Below are 17586 nucleotides of genomic sequence, written 5' to 3' on the forward strand. Positions count from 1 at the left end.
AGTTTCAGCTGCTCACATTGCCCGGAGTGGAGAGCGACTTTCCTACTGGTTCAGAGAAGTATCGTCGGATGCACGCAATTCCAATTCTCCATGCGTGTCGGTGGGATCTCCGCTCGAAACTGGTGCGACAGTTCAAAGGTTTGCGGCCAGGTCGATGTCTCGAACGGAAATTAGAAGACGAGCTTATGTCACCCATGAATGGAGATGGTTGTGGCTGGAGCCGAGATCCTTGTGCGAAGCTTAGCTGTCCTCAAGTCTTGGTCCTTGCGCCAAACATGCATGCCATCATTACCCTGCAACCTCGAAACACACGTATGCAGTTCCGCCAATTCTGACATGCCGTTGTAATTGAGGGGACGTGGGCCGTCCACCCGATACTCCAGTGAGAGCACAGTAAGAGAGGGACATGTCGCCCAAAAAAGCAGTACGTCCGCTGCTTATTTCTGAGGAGGATCGCGAGGTCCACCTCGCGCCTAACTGCGCATAGCAAATCTGAATATGGGAACTGGATCAGGGTATGCGACCGGCTACCTGATTCCACTTCCGCCAGATCCTACTAAGCGGCCGCGTACGAAATCCTGGCGGCAATGAGGATTCCGCCGTCTCCGCGTAATTCGAAAGGCGGTTTCGAAGATTACTAACACATGATCAGCTTTTTGGGTGACGCAACATTACCCTCATGTCCTTGACAGCCACACCTGCTGCAAAGACAGCGATCGGTCGGCTTCGTCTGTGCCCATCTAGCCGCTCACAGCGCTCTTTTGGCGTCGATCATTATTGCTTAGTGACTGCCGGTTGCCCGATGATTTTGATAGTCCGTAAATTTACCCGGTTCGGATAGTTGAGTATGGGGTACTGACTTGGGCGGACCACTTTAGCTTCCTCCAGGAGGGTAATCCACGCTTAGCTCACTCGTTATTGTGGATCCCCTGGGCACGCGTCGTTTACCAAAGCTTCTGCTGGAAAATATTTGAATCGCAATTCCCCAGATTGTCCCTTTCCTTCCCCAGACCCGTTTTTGCCCATCTATCCAAGCCTTGTCAAACTTCACAGACCAAAAACACAAAGGCAAATCCATACGTCACGATGGCGACAGCTCAAGAGCAGACTTATGTCCCAGTATGAATGACCCTCCCTTGAGCTACCTAGCTTGACCACACCTGCGTTAAATCTCGTCAACTGACATGACCCAGCACGTCGATCCCATCACGGAGAAGACCCATGGCCACCACGGTACCAACGGAACAAGCGCTCTCGACTATGCTCCCCCGGCTTTAGCTGCCAAGCAGCGATCACCCTATGATTATGGCGGCAACCCACTTGCTCACATCGCAACGAACGACCCAGACCTCCGTCTTCGACCATTCGGTGGTGACTTCCAGCCCGGTCTCTACAAGCAGAACCGCAAATTCGCCAACCCTGCTCCGCTTGGTCTGTCTGCTTTCGCGCTGACGACATTTGTCCTCTCTCTCATCAACGTCAACACAAGAGGCATTACCAGCCCAAGTATCGTAATTGCTCTTGCTTTTGGCTACGGTGGTCTGGTGCAGCTACTTGCTGGCATGTGGTAAGTTGTAAAACACCGCATACTCGACGTCAGCTAACATCGTATCAGGGAAATGGCTGTAGGAAACACTTTCGGTGCTACCGCTCTCTCATCCTACGGCGGGTTTTGGATTTCCTTCGCCATCGTTCTCACTCCCGGTGGTTTCGAAATCGCGTCTGGTCTCGAGGCAATTAGCCATAAGATGTTTTTCGATTCCTTTGGCCTTTACCTTATGGGCTGGTTCATTTTCACCTTCTTGCTGTTGATTTGCACCCTGCGATCTACGGTAGCTTTCTTCGGGCTTTTCTTCACGTTGACGCTAGCCTTCCTCATGCTTGGTATTGGGTACCTCAAGAACGATGGTGTTGCTCCTCAAGGCGATTGCATCGTTGCAGGCGGTGTCTTCGGTCTCATGGCTGCGTTCCTCGCCTGGTACAACGCTTTGGCTGGTATTGCCGACAGCTCGAACAGGTTAGTCAACATCAACCCCATCTTGATCACATGCATGCTGACAATTCGTAGTTTCTTCGTTATTCCCGTCGCCCATTTCCCCTGGAGCGAGAAGGGTCGCGAAGACCGCCAGAAGGTTGACAACTCGGCTTATCGGGATGGATCCCACGAGGCTTGAGAAGACGCTTCGTATTTTGGCTTATTTCCGTCCCGTTGATCGGGAGGTTGGGGCTTACATCGACGTAATGCTTGACCGTTCGCCGGATGGAGTCCGACGCTAGGCATTGAATTTCGAGATGAACGCACGAATCAGAGTTGTATACCACGTCGATGATGCACACGTTACGCTATTTAATATTAATATTCTTGCTCATGCTTGTCTTCACTCGTGATCATCTCATCGAGAGACTCTATCATGCAATTCTCACCCGTCTAGGACTTCTATACTGCCGCAACTGTCGTTCTGCATAGCTGTTACGTAACTCTATCCAAGTTCATGCCTCCATGCCAATCGTATGGCTTTGGACCCGAGCGCTGACGACACAACCGAAGATGCCGCATGATGCAGGGCCGTCTCCACTGACGTGCGCCATGGCTGTACCCCACATGCAGGGTGAAGTTAAGCTTCCCCCAAGAATCTTGTCCCGGGCGAACGGCTTCGACGAAGTCAGATCGCGGCTAAACACGATGATGAGGACATAGGGCGAAGTTGGCTTTGATCCGAAACCTAAGCACGTCATAGACAGCACGGTAACATATTCCGGCTTTCTTTTACAGAACGCGATTATCTTCGGAACAAGCTTGTTGAACCAGCTGCGCACACTATTTTTCTCTAATTTCCTTGGATCTTCATGCTCATTACTATCGTCGTTCTACCTTCCATTCTCTTCGTCATAACTCGCTTTCCTAAAATTCCTCCACTACGTTTTGCGCACATACATTCTTACCCTGTCTCGCTCCTGAGCAGTAGAATATGATACGCACAACACGGAGCCTCTACCATACAGATTGGTTTGTAGACACCAACTATACAAACGCGACATGTTTGTTGAACATGCAAGAGTACCTATGGTACCAGTAGCGCGTTAATAATATGCTCATACCCATTTCAACGATGTTCGAACTAGACAAGCCACCCAAAGCTTGTGGCTTACTGATGATAACCTCAAAATAAAAAATCGGAAGGTTGTCGGAGTCTTTTAAACGTGACATTGTCGTTTAGTTGGTTGATTGAGACATACAATGCTACTACAATAAACTTCTTGCATCTGACTCTTCCTTCGCGTTTCGTCATGTTTTTTTGTACTGGAGAACTGGTCTAATATCAGTTCTTGGTAGATGGATATACTCGTTCCCTACGATTGTAGAGAAGTTGTTATTTGGGTGACGCAGTAATGGAATAGTTGTTCAACTCCGTTCGAAACATACTATCATGATCTTGTGAAAACCAAGATTAACGTATGGTAGCGGTAGAGAGCACCAGTAGCAGTCACTAATGTTTGGCAAGGAAGAAAGCAACTACAGGAGGATGTAATGCATTGCAACGTTTCGATGAACTAGAATCTGATATCACATAGGCAGTCATCATAACCACTCGCAAGACGGGTACTTCACGACTGTGTCTTTGATGAATATATTCTTGAATACCTCATCTATTTACCTGATGATTTCGTAATTCAGTCCAGCGATGCATCAAAGCACTGCAAAAGCACTGCAGTACGACACACTACTATCTTGTACGTGCTCCACTAAGCTACTCCTCTCATACCTCAAGAACTTAAACCTGCCTGTCCCATCAGACAGCCCCTCTGCTTCCTCCACAGCAGCCATGAAAACTCCAATGGGATGTCTCCCGCATACTGTATTCCCTGTCTCGCGCAGCTGGTCGAGAAACGCCTCGTGCGATCCACTTTCAGCGGCATCCATGCTCTCTTGGTCCACTGCTGCAATACTCTCATGGATCGGATAGTCGCGTGGAACGCGAGAGCTGGACCGTAGGTTGGATGCAGAAGAATCGCCCGGAGGCTGATAGTACGTATAGCGGAAACGAGAGCCCCAGTGGCAAAAGTCGGAGGAGATGACGAAGACATTGGATAGGTCGGAGAGAAAAGGTGCAAGTAGAGAGCCGTAGCGAGATTCGGTACTAGCATCAGTGTTGCCTATCATTATAGGGATCAAGGGTACAGAAGTTGGGTCGTTTTGAAAAGCGGCGTTCTTCAGTGACAGCATCTTGTAGATGTATGGCAAGTGCATCTCTAAGCTGTGCTCGTCTTCGTCAACCTGTCTGGACATGGTCTCTAAGCCCCACTGCTGCTGGATTTGCTTCACAAGCTTCGTGTCGACAATCAGGTCTCCGAGTGGTGTACTGTACTTGTTGCAGGCGGTTGTAGCAGCGCCAGTGAGGTAGTGGTGGTGCGAGGGCCCAAGAAGAAAGATGCGTTTACTAGCGAGGAGTTGGTAAGGAATATATGCTGCACCAAGGGAACTAAACATACGCATTTGCCCAGTCCGCACTCTTGTAGGCCCATGCAGCAGCAGGCCCGGAGTACGAGTAGCCAGCGTGCCTGCGTGTTCATGAGCCGTGAGCATTCTACACGACTATTCTCTATCATGGAGCCTACGGTGCGATGATTGCTCGAGCGTTGGGCGTGGGAATGGAGACCTGGCCCTGCTGTGAAGACGCTGAGCCGATAGGAGTTGTGGAGCTAGGGACTGCTGCTAGCCAGCCATCGAGCTGCTGTGAAAGGAGCTGTCCGTTGTCTGTGTACCAGGAGCCGGCATGGGTAGGCCTGCGCGTGACCATGATGATAGTGGAGTTTGAAGTCAGAGAGAAGATCTCAAATGAGCGTTCTATGTGGTCAAGCCGGGAGGGTTCAGTGGAGGAAGTCGCGGGGTAGCTATTGTGGGGTAGCCGCTTGAAACGGACTAGCTCTTAAAACGCGTCGCGAGAGAGTCGCGTCGACTTCAGCCATGGCATCATCACTATACTGACTATCCATCCCATCTCGTGGTTCCAAGCCTCTTCGCGCCAATTCTCCATACATACGACACTAGACAACTGCACCATATCCACAAAACTTCACATTTCTATCCTTAACAGCACATACGAAACCATGACGATGAAGCGCAAGCGTTCCTCGGACGCCTCTCCAGTCTCGATCTCCAGTTTCTCGACGCGCGAGACTCAATCGCCCACACCGTTTCCACAGACCTCCAACGCACATGGCTGGAATTTTACAAACGCAAGTCGCGTCAAGAGCGGCGAATGGGGCAATAGGACGTGCAAGCGCGTTCGAGACAACCGGCCTGAGGAGCGCGTCATCCATGGTATGTTGCATTCCGCGTAGCAATGAAAATTGAGTAGCTGACAAGATGTAGAAAACACTCTCGACAAACTCTTTGCAGCACAGCGTAGTCACCCACACGCCGCGCCAATATCCTCCGATGCTCTACCCGCGCAACAGCCTACTCTAGTCATCTCTAAACCGCAAACATCGACACTACACTCTTTCTGGAAACAGTTGCCTGCACCACCCGTTCAAACACCGATATTTACCTCCGAATTACAGCTCTATCCAACAGTGGTACAGTCGCCACGCTGCGACGACTGCGAATCGCCATTACAGAGCGAAGGCGATGGTATGGATGTTGACACGGATGTGGGTGGCGCTGTAGAGTGCAACCCATTCGCCTGCAGTGACTGTGGGAAGAATGTTTGTGGAATTTGTGCTGTAGTATCAACTACACGGCATTGCTTGCAGTGTGCGACGACAGGGAGAAATTCAAGGCGTTGGTGGTAGCTTGGGTTTATATACAGTGATTGTTTTTCTTTGTGAATTATCTTGCTCGTTCTCAATAACTTTTCCTTGATACGGCGCTGTTTTGTATTGTTATGTTCAAAGGTAGCGACAGGTTGCATGGGGTTTGGAAGCGTTCATTCGTCAAGAGCATACAATACAATTATATTTTGACGTTAGCTGGTAGTTATCATGTGTACATAGAAGGACCGGGAAGTATAATTAATCAAACGTCTCTTATCAACCAGATGCTCAACGTACCGATGCATGCACACGTGATCAAAAGATCAAAGGATCAGAAGTCTACTTAGATAGAGGCTACAGTCTCTCAATCCCGCTCTTGCTCGGTAAAAGGGAGTGTTTTCAAGGTGAGGGTCCTGATGTTCCAGCCTCGCACAGCAGTGTTTGGTCCACATCGTCTGCGCAAGTATCAAAACCCGCTCTAGCTACTGAGTAATGTCGCGTGGATGTGACTCGAAGAATTATCATCGCAAAAAAAGCCATGGGCCAGCAGCGAGGGAGGCTTGCCAAGATCAAAAATGCAAAAAGGTCGTGCCCGGGCTCGAACCGGGGTTACCAGAAGTTTTGAAACATACACGTCAAAATCTGGAGTGATAACCACTACACTACACAACCAAACTACGATCGAACTTCGATGTGAGATTGATGGTTTTCAAAAAGCATGGTATATATTGCTACAAAATTCAGTCAAGTCCACTGGTCAAAGTCTCTTCTTGGTGCACCCGGGTCAGCGTGCCGCATGCGGGCTCGGAGTGGTCACTAAGGTAGCGGCAAAGTATTAGTTGGTTCATTTTCTTTGTGGCGAAAGTAAATTGAGAGGGTCACTTTGAGATAAATGGAATCTGACCCTATCTTATCGGCACGTGAGACGTGTACTAGACGCGTTCCGTTTGCCTCACCCCTCACGCGTCGTCTTTTCGACTGTGACATGGGACACGATTTGTCTCGTCAACCGCCATGGACGCATTGCTGGAAGGGCTCAACGATGCGCAAAGAAGCGCCGTCACAAGCCCTGCAAATGTCCTGCAGGTTCTTGCGCCACCGGGCTCTGGCAAAACGAAGACGCTGACAGCACGCGTCGCATATCACATCAACCACGAACGACTTCAGCCATGGAACATCATCGTGTGTACCTTCACCATCAAGGCAGCACGTGAAATGAAAGAGAGGATCAAAGGATTTGTAGGCGAAAAACTCGAGTCAAAACTGATTCTTGGGACTTTCCATTCTGTCGCACGTCGCTTCCTGTCTCGGTACGGCCAAGAGATTGGGATTGATAAAAACTTCGGAATCGCAGACACCGATGACAGCAAGGCAATAATAAAGCGTATCGTGTCACGTCATCAGTACATGGTTGAAGAAGGCCATGCACGATCGCGGATATCTGGCTTGAAAGCGAAAGGTATCTCGGCGGAGGCTTTTGCGGCGAGTAAAAAGAAAGTTGACGACAACGATTTCGCACAGGTCTATCTATCATATCAAGAGCATCTGAAGGCGTCGAACCTGCTTGATTATGATGACCTCCTAGTGCGATGCGTGGAGTTACTGCGACGTGCGCCATCATGCGTTTCGACAATTCAAGCTGTTCTCATCGACGAATACCAAGATACCAACAACATCCAATACGAGCTGATGTCACTCATGGCGCAACAAACGAGACGGATTACTATCGTGGGCGATCCGGATCAGAGTATCTATAGCTTTCGTTCCGCTGAGCTCAAGAATTTGCTCCGTATGCGCGACGACTACCCGGAATCAATCGTTATCAACCTTGAAAACAACTATCGTTCTTCGGGTCGCATTCTCAGACTGGCGTTAGCGGTCATAGAACAAGATGAGAGTCGACCTGAGAAAGCCCTGGTTGCTACACATGGCGCTGGTGAACAACCAACTCTCCGCCATCTTGCCAACGCAAACGTCGAAGCAAAATGGATCGTCGATGAGATACAAAGAACCAAAGTGCTTAGCGGCGGGCTACTGAACTACAACGACTATTCGATCTTACTGCGCTCTGCTGCTCTTTCGTTGTCCATCGAGCGAGAGCTGGGACGAGCAGGCATCCCCTATCGTATGGTGGGAGGTAGGCGTTTTTTTGACCGCGCAGAGATTAAAATCGTTCTCAACTACCTGCGAGTCATCAGCAACCCACACAACAACGATGCTGTAGTGAGAGTCATCAACACGCCTGCCCGAAAGGTCGGGGACACGACGGTCAAAGCATTACTGAAAGAGGCGGAGGAGGGGAAGGTCTCTCTTTGGAAGCTTGTCTCTGACGTTGCAAAGGGAAACAAAAGGCCCAGGACGAAACTATCTGCACCCGCAGTGCAGGGTATTGATTTGTTTTTCCGATTAGTTAATACAGCACACAAAAGGCTCCAACCTGAAGAAGGCGAGGCATGGAATCTCCTTGATTTGATTGCCCATATCTTAAAATCGACATCATTCGAATCGTATCTCAAGCAAACATACAAGGAGGATTGGAAAGACAGATGGGCCAACGTTGAGGAATTAGTTGCTCAGGCAACTCAGATGGCCACTGCACTCTCCAATGGAGACGAGGTGGCCGATGATGCGCTACCGATAGTGGAAGGTCTCGAACAACGACAAGACACTGCTGGCGATATCTTGTCAAAGTTCCTGGTAAACGTTGCGCTTGCTACAGATGTTGAGGGACACGATGGCGAAGAAGTGAGCCAGGTTACAATTTCCACCATACACTCTGCAAAAGGCCTCGAATGGCCTATTGTTTTCATTCCTGCAGTCTACAACGGCTCTATCCCACATTCGAGGGCCGAAAACCATGATGAAGAACGACGACTGCTATACGTGGGCATGACGCGCGCGCAAGCCCTACTGTATCTCAGCTGTCCTGTCAAACAGTCCAACCAAGAATCCACAACTCTATCGAAATTCATCTCAGAGGACGAGATTCAAGAACACTTCAGCGAGCGAGGACCAGACATCGCTTTCAAGCGTAACGTCATCTCGGATCTGGCACGAATCCTCGGTAGACCTTGTCCGCAACGCGCCGCCATTGAGGCTGCTCGTCATCTCTTGGAACACCTAGAGGATGCAAAATACCCAGCCACAAGGGATGAGATTGATGGAGATAATTCGTCTTGGGGAACATCCTACGATGACAGGTTTGGATCTGGCCAACACGGGACTGACTCGCAACTGTCCAAACGTCGCAGGATCGAGCCGGCGCTTGGCGGGTTCTCCGTTCCAGGTATGTCAATCACTGAGAAAACAGAAGGCAACATGTCGCTTGTCAGTATAGAATCCAAGGGTGGGTTTATCAGCGCCCGAGATGCACAAGCCATACAGCAAGAAGCACTACGTATGCTCGCCAGTGCTCAAGATGCGGAATCAGGCAAAACAACATACAAAAAAGAGACCAGAACACTAGGAACAAACCCTGTCAGGGCTAAGGCCGCCAAACCTCGAGCAGCAGGTCAAGGTTCTATCACAAGCTTCTTCGCAAGACCTGGTAACACCCTCTCAGAGACAAACCCCGTTTCTCCATTGGAGGTTCCTTCGTCAAAGCGATCTCGATTACTGTCAAGTTACACTCCTCTAAATGACATCTCCAATGTCCGACCAACTATCTCGCAACCCTCCGGCGGATTCCAGTCACTCTCGATGCCCAGCCACAAACTACAAGCTCGACCTATGGCGAGCAAGCCGAAAAGGGCTGAACCCGGATCGGATGCAAGACACGCTCTCTGTCTGAGCTCGCCTACTCGGCCACAGGATCGGGAAGTCATTGAGCTTTTGGATGATGACGAAGACACTCAAATCGGAACACCAGTGAAGCAGACTTCATCGTCGACGTTCACCTCCACGACTGCATCTCGACCTGCTTCTACGTTCCATACAACATCGATGGATCAGATACAAACCCAGTCGGCAAACAGGAAGACGTTGGGTACACGGAGGACGATGCAGGGGTGGAGTGTGAAACATAGCCAGATGCCGAAGCCGCGACCGTCTTGAGGTGTGTCCTTGGAAATGCATTGGCTTGGAGTTATGGAAAGTATGATTATATGCTGTATTGGACAATAGGTAAACGGATTGCGAGTAGAAGTGTTGTGGTCATTGATAGCTCAGCAATATCAACACAATGTGGCGTAGGTTTCGTTGTCTTTATCAAGATATACCATAAATTCATGATATTGTACATAAACACAATACATGATATTTGCTAAACGCCGTACACACGAAATCGTAATCTCTACTATACATCATAATCTGTACACGCTCATGTACACTTAAACAATAATCTTCATCCACGTCTAATCATGATGTAGAGCCGCTTCTTCCATAGCCAGCACCGCATGCTCCAACTCTCTAATCCTGCCCCCAACCCTCCTCTTGACCTCCTCACCAACGCCCTTATCCGCGCCCTCAGTAACCCCACGGTAGTATTCCAACAATTTATCCAACTCCTCCCTCGCTGCCGCGCGGTCGTCCGGCGCATACGTAGTGTTCTTCTCCGTCTCCTCAGCCGCAATCTCAAACTCGTCGCGCGCAGTGCCGTAGAGTTCCTGGATCTCTTCTATGGCCTCTTCAACGCTCGGCGACGATGGTGCTGAAGACGGCTGCGCGGGAAATCGTATCCGCGGCGTGGAAGCAAAGGTGCGGACAGAAGAGAGTGTATACGGGGTGCTAAATCGAGTCCATTGGTTCTGTGGGGCGAGAACGGAGATACCGCGCGTTTGGTAGGGCGGTGGGGGCGAGGGTGAGCGGGGCCTGGGCGCGAATTGCGGGGAGAGGGGGTATGCGAGCTGGAGGGTTGTTGGGGTTGCGCGGAGGGTTGTTTGGCGGATGATCGTGCGGAGGGGGATTGTGCGCGTAGGCATATCGCCAGTTTTGGACGTGTATGTTCGGGCGAACTGCGCGACGGTGGCGGAGCGCAGGGCGCGCGGCCGGAGTAGCTGTTGATGTAGCATTGTGGGTTGGGGAGATGGGTGGTAGTGGTGGTGGTGAGGGTGTGCAAGTGCTGGCCTGAGGCTCGCCGGAGTTAACGCAACTATGTCATGGGGCCTTAGGCAGAAGTGGTAGGCAGTGCTTCTGAGCAACCACTCAGGGCTGCCTATGATTCTCACGTGAACTGTAAGCCGAGATCAATATTGATCTGATATCCCCTTTGAGCTTCTCCTAGTCACGTTGGCGAAGTCGACATGTGGGGAGGGGCTGCTTTCAACCGAGAGCCCACTTTTCCCCCTCGTCTCGCTTCTCACGCTCCAACGCTAACAACCCCTCAGAGTGGTTATGATGTCTGCTTTACATTAGCAAATGTGGAGCGCAGAAGGTCGGGAGTCCTAGTGACGTTGATTCCAGAACGGAATGCCATGCTCGTGATGATCTTCCATCTGAGCGTCTTTACCTCTTTCTCAAAAGGTGTCCAGAAAACCATACAGGATCTGAACGATTTCAAGCGAGCGAGGGCTAAGCTCAGTAAGGCGATAGATGAATGGCAGTCACTGGAGAAAGATGAAGAGTAAGACAGCACACAGATGGGAGGAAGTGTGAAGAAGACAGGACGGCGATGGCTTACCACTCCATAAACATTTCCGTTTGTTGTACCCTACAAAGGTCGAACTACTCTGGCGGGCATCGCTCCACTTGAAAAGCCCTACGAGGGGCATTTGGGTCAGGATGGTCACTGCAGTGACCCCAATGGCCATGCAGCTTTCGGTCGCAAGCCCATCTCAAAAAGGACGTAGGTAGTATTTTGCAATTTCGAAATTCTCAGCATGTCTACGTCATGAAATGCTATTGTCCACCAACACTATGTAGTCCTATAGGGACTCATTCTTCGCCCCCCTTCTCGACCATAGCCAGGAATCCTTCCTGTCCAGACCTCATCTTCTGTACTTTGCCCCAGAATACTCCTGCATACTGCTTACTCGATCTCCTCTTGTCATGGATAGCTTTGAGAGCTATAAGGCTCAAGGTACGCCATGTCGTGCGTGATCGTGGCTTCAGATACAAGCCAGACAATATGTCATACAGTTCTTCGCTCGTTGTGCATAGCTCTCTAACGAAGCTTGTTGTATCCGTTCGGATGAGAAGCTCCCCGTTCTTCGATTCTCTATCGTTGCTGAAGGTTCGTGCGGCCCAGGTAAGGCATCCGAACGCAAGCTTGGGGTTTATTTCATTGTTAAGCGAGGCCTTGTCTACTCTTCTGTAGGGTATACAGATTGCTTCTGCACTGTATGGAGCTTTGACTAGCAGTTGCTGGGACGAATGGTATGTCCTTATACCTCTCGAGGATCGTACTCTCCCATACGGAACATTGCTTGGCACGAAATCCAGGCTTCATCGATAACCAATCTTCCCTCTCTTTGGTAGGTCACGCTCCAAGCGCCATGTATAGGTCAGATATGGCCTCAGACGTAGACACGTGACTCCAACAGAACTTAACTATCGGGCATGTTATCACAAGAGACCGCCGCAAAGGGATATAACAGACTTACAAGGCAGGTTGTGCTGTGCCACATGGTTGTTGAGAGAGACTGCAATGAGAACAATTGCCGGTATCGTCCTTATAGCAGTAGTCCCTATGTAATTCTGCAGCAGGTCTTTATGCTCGTCGAAAAGCAACTCTGGAGAGTCCACATCCCGAAGCCTTTCAGCCAAGTCAGGCTTTCCCGCTCGGGGTCGATACTCTCATGCCAATCGCACCAGTCCTTGGACGTTGTAGGTGGTGTAGGAGTCGCCATCGTCTGTTTCCTTCCCGGGTCCGGATTTGCGATAACGTTGTTCAGGCCAGGGAGACCTTGTCCGTGAACCTTCTTGTCGATGCAATAGCCTGTAGAACGACAGACGCATTATTGAGCGAAGTGAGTAGGAAGAGAGTAGAGACTTGATGTTTGTCGAGCAGCTTGCTACTTGTTTGCCCGTGACCGATGCAGTGACGTGTGCCTTCATCAGAAAAACACGTGAACACACCATGAGTGCAAATGGCGATGGTAACAGAGCCCTACTGGGATTCAACCAGGGTGTAGAAGTATACACGCTGTATGGTGGTGCAAAAAGACAGGAGCCAGAGCGGGCTGCAACAAGCAAAAAGATTCACTCTTGGTTGCTCGATACTAACCAAAGAACAACTGACTTTACAGAGGTTCGAACTCTGGACCTTCAGTGTGTAAGACTGACGTGATGACCACTACACTACAAAGCCTCTTTTTGCTGTTTGTTATTTGTATTACAAAATATATTATTGTCCGCAAAATGAGAGAGCTACGCGGGGCTGACAGGGTGTCATCTTCAGTTGCGCATTGGCAACACTATACAACGTACGGTGGGTGTATATCCAAGGTGGAGCCTGCATATGCAAGCCAGCAGCTATAGCTAAGATTTTCTGCTGTCAAATCAATTTGCTTACGTCACTGCATGTAACGAATAAGAGGTGCAGCGTCCAGCCACCCCCTCCCAGGTCCACCTTGAATATACACCCTCCGTACGTTGTAATTCAAGCGCGGCATCTGGCGTTTTGGTATGGAAAATGATGATGAAATTCTTCTAAGACACGCAAAAATCATAACTATCTACCGTGGAATCTAAGTGCTGCTGAGATTCCAATGAATGAGCTGCCATCGACCACGAAAAGGGTGGGCTGATGTTTCGGCCTACATTGTCCTCCATTGTACAATGGCTCTGGCGAGGAGCCATATGATCCACATGAAAATCGTTCTTTTCCATCATCCCAGTGCGCCACCACCATTTCGCTACGTGATCAAAGGCCATCTCAGCTTCTTCTATCTTTCCTGGCGGATTTGGGACTCTCTTTCGCCGGCCTAAGTTCGCGGCTTCAGAGATGTACCTTTGCCTGCTTGCGCACTTTTCCGTGAAAGCTGGCGTGCATTGGATCCTTTACCCCTAGGTATTTCAGATACGTTTGTGTATCCATCATCATCATGAGCCTTGTCGCAACTCTCGGGGCAGTTCGATTCGTCGCCGGGCTCGATTCCATGGTCGCAAAGTGTTCGTCCACATTCTTTGCCGTTCGATCCTCCCCGTATCTTTTTTGCCGATTACCCCATTCTCTGCAGTGATTGCAGCTCTTTTTTGTATATTCCAACAATCACACACCGACCATCTGCGTTGGTGGGGATTTCTTTTCTGATACAATGTGCCTTGTAGAAATACGTTTGAAGTCAGTCCATTACCCCGAGAGACATGTAGTAAACAAGCTAGAATCCTAATAATCAACTATAAAATATGGGTATAATCCATACACCAACGCAGACAAGAACATCATAACACCAATGTCAAGCTCGAAAAGCAGAATCCCGCCTACTCCGTCTTCCCCATAATCCAACCCCAGACTCCGCCCTCCGGCATCTCAACTCCCCAACCTCTCAAAAGCGCAAGTAGAACAGCACCAAGCACACTAACACCACCCAGAACCTTGACAAATACAAAACCCCTCCTCCTAACTTCGTCGCTGAAATCGCAAAGACCCAAAGGGTCCCTAGAGTCCAGGCCCACAGATTTGCCATACCTTTGATTACCCTTCTTTTCATCGCCACAGCGAACGACGGCCCACTCTGCTCTGGGCGGTCCACCAAGATTTGCGACAATAGTACCACGGGATACCTCTTCGCCCACGCGTTCGAGCAACCATGTGGCTCTTTCGTTGCGCTGCAAGTCGTCGAAACGATCGCGCTCGTTGCGCAGACTGCGTTGGAGGTCTGTTGCCCATTTTGCTATTCGGACTTCGGTCAGATGTTGATCGCCCTGGGCATATGTATTATAACGCGTGAGCGAGAAATCAGTCGGATGGTCCAAGGTCTCGGATTGAGCAAGGGAGGACGAGGAACCAGCGAATGGGGACTGTAGAGATGGTGGGAAGAAAGGCGATCCTGAGCGTGGGACGAGTACTCCGGATGGCGATGCTGCAGAGAAGATGGAGGAAGACACAGATGCTGGGTTTGGCGTTAGCACACGGTCAACAACATGATATACATCCTTACTGTTCATAGCAGCGCCGTTCAGTCCCAGTGAAGCAGTCCTGTGGCTGCGTGGGTATTGCAAGTCCTGTGTTGCAAAAGAGTTCCCCGGTAACTTCGTTATACGCCGCCATGCGAGGAATTTCTTCGCTGCGCAATGTCGTAACCAAGAGATCGACTCCGGATCGAACACCTGATTGACCAGGGTGGTAAGTTCCGAAGGAAGGAGCGGCTGCACGTAATCAGGTGACATGAGCAGAGATGCATCCATAGTGTCATTGTCTGGTCCGGCGGTTGACGATATCGCGTGAGGGTACGTTGGAGTGGTGAAGGGGTACTGATCAGGCTCGGTTGGTGATACTGGAACGGAAGAAGAAGAGAGGGTGGATACGGGGTACATGATCGACAGGCCTTGCACAGCAATCAATGCATCGTCCAGTGCTTTGCCGAAGAAAAAAGGCTTGACGGTAGTAGCCTGTAATCGAGAAAGTATAGAGGTTTTCAGGGCTATCAGTTCCTGTGCTGACAAAGTTTCCGATTTCGCGATGACAGGTATGACGTTAGTGAGGGATGAAAGGCGTTGCATAAATTCGACATCTTGCGAGATGTCTTGGTCTAATTCGATGTCAGTAAGATGGTCGAAGGGCAGTGGTTAAACTTACTTGGTGGTAGCAGATAGATGACTACGTCGATCGCAACGCCTCCGTTGCCGCTGATGACTCCCAGGACGTCGCTTTCTTCCATCGATGTCATCGAAGCTGTCTGGTACAACAGTGACTCTACATAGTCGACTACCAAGCTCATGTCCTCCTTCCCTGACGAGCCCCGAGCGTATCCAGGAGTATCTACAAAGCATATGTTTCTTTCCAGAATGGCGTCCATGCTGCTCTTCCTCCGTCGAATGACTCGAGTCTCTTCAACATCAGTCCACCAGTGCGGGTATGGCTTGGTGCTGGCATGTATCTCTGTCACGCGTGTGGTGCTCGCATGATCTGCCTTTCTCTTACGGGACTTGGACTTGGGTGGCGACAGCTGCAAGAAAGAACTGGAAGAAGATAATGGGTCGACGTGCACGATATCTTGGCAGATCTGGACGACTGATCGGATGAGGGATGTCTTGCCGATGCCTGTGATGTGGTCAGCACTTGTGTATCGCTGTAGTACTTGCTAGGTATGTTGAAGCAAGAGGCGCTCACCAGTCTCTCCAGCAACAAGCACCTTCAGCTTCCCCATAGCTTTGCCTTTTGTTGTGAACGGCCTCCTAGTCGGCATTTGGATGCTCGGCATGACGAGTTGGGGAAAGCTACTCGGAGCATCTTGAAGTATCTCTCCCTCTCCTCCCTCCTCATCCTCCTCCTCCTCCTCTCCGCTTGATGTGACGACTTGGCTTGCGACATCATCGAGCGCGGACTCTTCGTCTGAAAGCTTCAACGAGTGCAGGGACATGGATCTAGGTGTGCCGGGCAGCGCTGAGGTAGGCATGGGGGATGATACACCGATGCTAGTTGGCGTGAGAGAAGCAGACGCGCCATAGTTCGACAGCTTCCTCTTGAACTTCCGTACTGGTGACCTTGAGGTACCTTTGTCATCATCTCCTACATTGTTGCGACTCTTTGCCGTCTTGTCTGCTGCTGCAGTGCCCTCTGGCCCAAATGCAGCTTCCAGGGTGTCGGCTAGGCTTTGTACACCAAAGGTGCTCTCCCGTAGCTTTCCTGCTGGCTCAGTGTTTTGGAAAGCAGCTCGCGACTGCTCCATTTCCTCCTCGCGCCTCAGGAAGAAGGCGGTGGGGACATGGCTCGATGCGGTCGTGTGGTGGTGATCGACGCTTGACTTGCGGGACCGCGGCCTCGCAGATGAGGACAGCACGTCGCCGCCTGGCAGGGGTCGCATGGTTGGTGGAAAGCTATCGAGGACTGTGTTCGAGGGGGCAGAGCGTGTCGAGTGTATGTGTCTGTGTATGGTGCTGGCGCAGGTGATGCGATCGACAGCTTGACAACGTGATGCGTGATGCCTGACCCCCACCCGAAACCCCCGAACCCCCCGCAACGCTTGGAACACGGAGCTAGGGCCGCAACAAGTAGGTGGAGACGGGGGAACACGAGGAATAGGAGCAACTCAATCCACTCCAGAGCACTTTGGAGCCGATCCTGAATGCAGAACGCAGAATGCATGCAGGTAGGGTTACTTGCCGCGCTTCCCTCGATTGACTTGATTAGTGTGTACAGCACCCAGCCAATCAAATGCTCTCCCACCCTTAGCTTGCGCGATAGCTGAGATGTTGTTAGCATCAAGCAGTGCATCACTATGGTAGCTTGGGCAATGTTTTCTTTGTACTTTACTTTCGATGTCTTTTAAACCCCTCTGCTAGACGCGTCTATCGCCATCATGCGCCTTTTCCGTCCTTCCATCGCCGCCAGTCAAGCCGAACAGGACCGTAAAAACGAACCTGGCCTGCGCCGAATCCCCCTTACACCATAACCTTTACCCTGACCCCCAACACTTAGATGCCCATCCTCGTACATTAGGTATCGAAGACATGCGCAAAGAAAAAAACGACCGTGTCCCAAACATGAAGCTGCTCGAGTACATAGGCAAGCAGAGAAAAAATGCAAAAAAACGGAACCACTCGCTATGCAAGGGCTCAAACACCCCAGAGATGAACGCGAACGCCCAGACTTTTCCTCGAGATATCATGACTTTTATACAAGCGCGGAAGGGCCGAGTACAGTACACATAACGAAAACCGTCAGTCGTGATGAAATGGAGTAAGTCGTAATCGAAGTTGTGGAAGAAGAGGTAAGTAGTCAAAGCG

The 17586-nt window shown here is 50.4% G+C and overlaps 7 protein-coding genes and 2 non-coding genes across 9 annotated transcripts; 4 read left to right on the top strand and 5 right to left on the bottom strand.

Moving 5' to 3' along the window:
• The first annotated feature begins 1125 nt into the window (after positions 1 to 1125).
• Positions 1126 to 2368, top strand: P153DRAFT_310910 (uncharacterized protein). Its single transcript, XM_033664783.1, has 3 exons — positions 1126 to 1567; positions 1616 to 2017; positions 2069 to 2368. Exons 1-3 carry the CDS (start codon positions 1185 to 1187, stop codon positions 2172 to 2174), a joined length of 891 nt encoding a protein of 296 aa, XP_033526573.1. The 5' UTR covers positions 1126 to 1184; the 3' UTR covers positions 2175 to 2368.
• Positions 2369 to 3614: 1246 nt separating this feature from the next.
• Positions 3615 to 4805, bottom strand: P153DRAFT_310912 (UPF0103-domain-containing protein). The gene is made up of 3 exons (XM_033664784.1): positions 4618 to 4805; positions 4492 to 4560; positions 3615 to 4439 (listed from the first exon to the last, which is right to left on the bottom strand). Exons 1-3 carry the CDS (start codon positions 4797 to 4799, stop codon positions 3689 to 3691), a joined length of 1002 nt encoding a protein of 333 aa, XP_033526574.1. The 5' UTR covers positions 4800 to 4805; the 3' UTR covers positions 3615 to 3688.
• Positions 4806 to 4971: 166 nt separating this feature from the next.
• P153DRAFT_334837 (uncharacterized protein) lies at positions 4972 to 5796 on the top strand (the record flags this gene model as incomplete). Its single annotated transcript, XM_033665628.1, has 2 exons — positions 4972 to 5323; positions 5369 to 5796. Exons 1-2 carry the CDS (start codon positions 5110 to 5112, stop codon positions 5794 to 5796), a joined length of 642 nt encoding a protein of 213 aa, XP_033526575.1. The 5' UTR covers positions 4972 to 5109.
• A 544-nt stretch (positions 5797 to 6340) lies between these two features.
• Positions 6341 to 6429, bottom strand: P153DRAFT_t39. The gene has a single exon. It is a non-coding gene; the product is annotated as a tRNA-Gln (tRNA).
• Positions 6430 to 6771: 342 nt separating this feature from the next.
• P153DRAFT_285112 (UvrD-helicase-domain-containing protein) lies at positions 6772 to 9810 on the top strand (the record flags this gene model as incomplete). Its single annotated transcript, XM_033663375.1, has 2 exons — positions 6772 to 8640; positions 8788 to 9810. The coding sequence occupies 2 exons, from the start codon at positions 6772 to 6774 to the stop codon at positions 9808 to 9810; spliced, it is 2892 nt and encodes a 963-aa protein (XP_033526576.1).
• An 85-nt stretch (positions 9811 to 9895) lies between these two features.
• P153DRAFT_364614 (uncharacterized protein) lies at positions 9896 to 10983 on the bottom strand (the record flags this gene model as incomplete). The annotated part of the gene is made up of 1 exon (XM_033667642.1): positions 9896 to 10983. A coding segment is annotated over exon 1 (653 nt), but the record flags the coding sequence as incomplete, so codon positions are not given.
• A 1148-nt stretch (positions 10984 to 12131) lies between these two features.
• Positions 12132 to 12830, top strand: P153DRAFT_186398 (uncharacterized protein). The gene has a single exon (XM_033662409.1). The coding sequence runs from the start codon at positions 12253 to 12255 to the stop codon at positions 12607 to 12609; it is 357 nt and encodes a 118-aa protein (XP_033526578.1). The 5' UTR covers positions 12132 to 12252; the 3' UTR covers positions 12610 to 12830.
• Positions 12831 to 12930: 100 nt separating this feature from the next.
• P153DRAFT_t38 lies at positions 12931 to 13003 on the bottom strand. Its single transcript has one exon. It is a non-coding gene; the product is annotated as a tRNA-Val (tRNA).
• Positions 13004 to 13984: 981 nt separating this feature from the next.
• Positions 13985 to 16755, bottom strand: P153DRAFT_334845 (uncharacterized protein). The gene is made up of 4 exons (XM_033665629.1): positions 15971 to 16755; positions 15437 to 15901; positions 14799 to 15389; positions 13985 to 14750 (listed from the first exon to the last, which is right to left on the bottom strand). Exons 1-4 carry the CDS (start codon positions 16662 to 16664, stop codon positions 14119 to 14121), a joined length of 2382 nt encoding a protein of 793 aa, XP_033526579.1. The 5' UTR covers positions 16665 to 16755; the 3' UTR covers positions 13985 to 14118.
• Between the last annotated feature and the right edge of the window lie 831 nt (positions 16756 to 17586).

The sequence above is a fragment of the Dothidotthia symphoricarpi genome (genome assembly GCF_010015815.1).
Source record: "Dothidotthia symphoricarpi CBS 119687 unplaced genomic scaffold P153scaffold_5, whole genome shotgun sequence".
Taxonomy (NCBI): Eukaryota; Fungi; Ascomycota; class Dothideomycetes; order Pleosporales; family Dothidotthiaceae; genus Dothidotthia; species Dothidotthia symphoricarpi.

Coding starts and splice junctions, on each gene's coding strand:
- P153DRAFT_310910 (XM_033664783.1), top strand. CDS start 1,185: ATGACCCAGCACGTCGATCCCATCACGGAGAAGACCCATGGCCACCAC. Junction 1,568..1,615: donor CAGCTACTTGCTGGCATGTG/GTAAGTTGTAAA, acceptor ACATCGTATCAG/GGAAATGGCTGTAGGAAACA. Junction 2,018..2,068: donor ATTGCCGACAGCTCGAACAG/GTTAGTCAACAT, acceptor GACAATTCGTAG/TTTCTTCGTTATTCCCGTCG.
- P153DRAFT_310912 (XM_033664784.1), bottom strand. CDS start 4,799: ATGGTCACGCGCAGGCCTACCCATGCCGGCTCCTGGTACACAGACAAC. Junction 4,561..4,617: donor GCTCGAGCAATCATCGCACC/GTAGGCTCCATG, acceptor ATGAACACGCAG/GCACGCTGGCTACTCGTACT. Junction 4,440..4,491: donor AGTGCGGACTGGGCAAATGC/GTATGTTTAGTT, acceptor ACTCCTCGCTAG/TAAACGCATCTTTCTTCTTG.
- P153DRAFT_186398 (XM_033662409.1), top strand. CDS start 12,253: ATGTTATCACAAGAGACCGCCGCAAAGGGATATAACAGACTTACAAGG.
- P153DRAFT_334845 (XM_033665629.1), bottom strand. CDS start 16,664: ATGCGACCCCTGCCAGGCGGCGACGTGCTGTCCTCATCTGCGAGGCCG. Junction 15,390..15,436: donor CATCTATCTGCTACCACCAA/GTAAGTTTAACC, acceptor ACATCGAATTAG/ACCAAGACATCTCGCAAGAT. Junction 14,751..14,798: donor GAACGGCGCTGCTATGAACA/GTAAGGATGTAT, acceptor CGCCAAACCCAG/CATCTGTGTCTTCCTCCATC.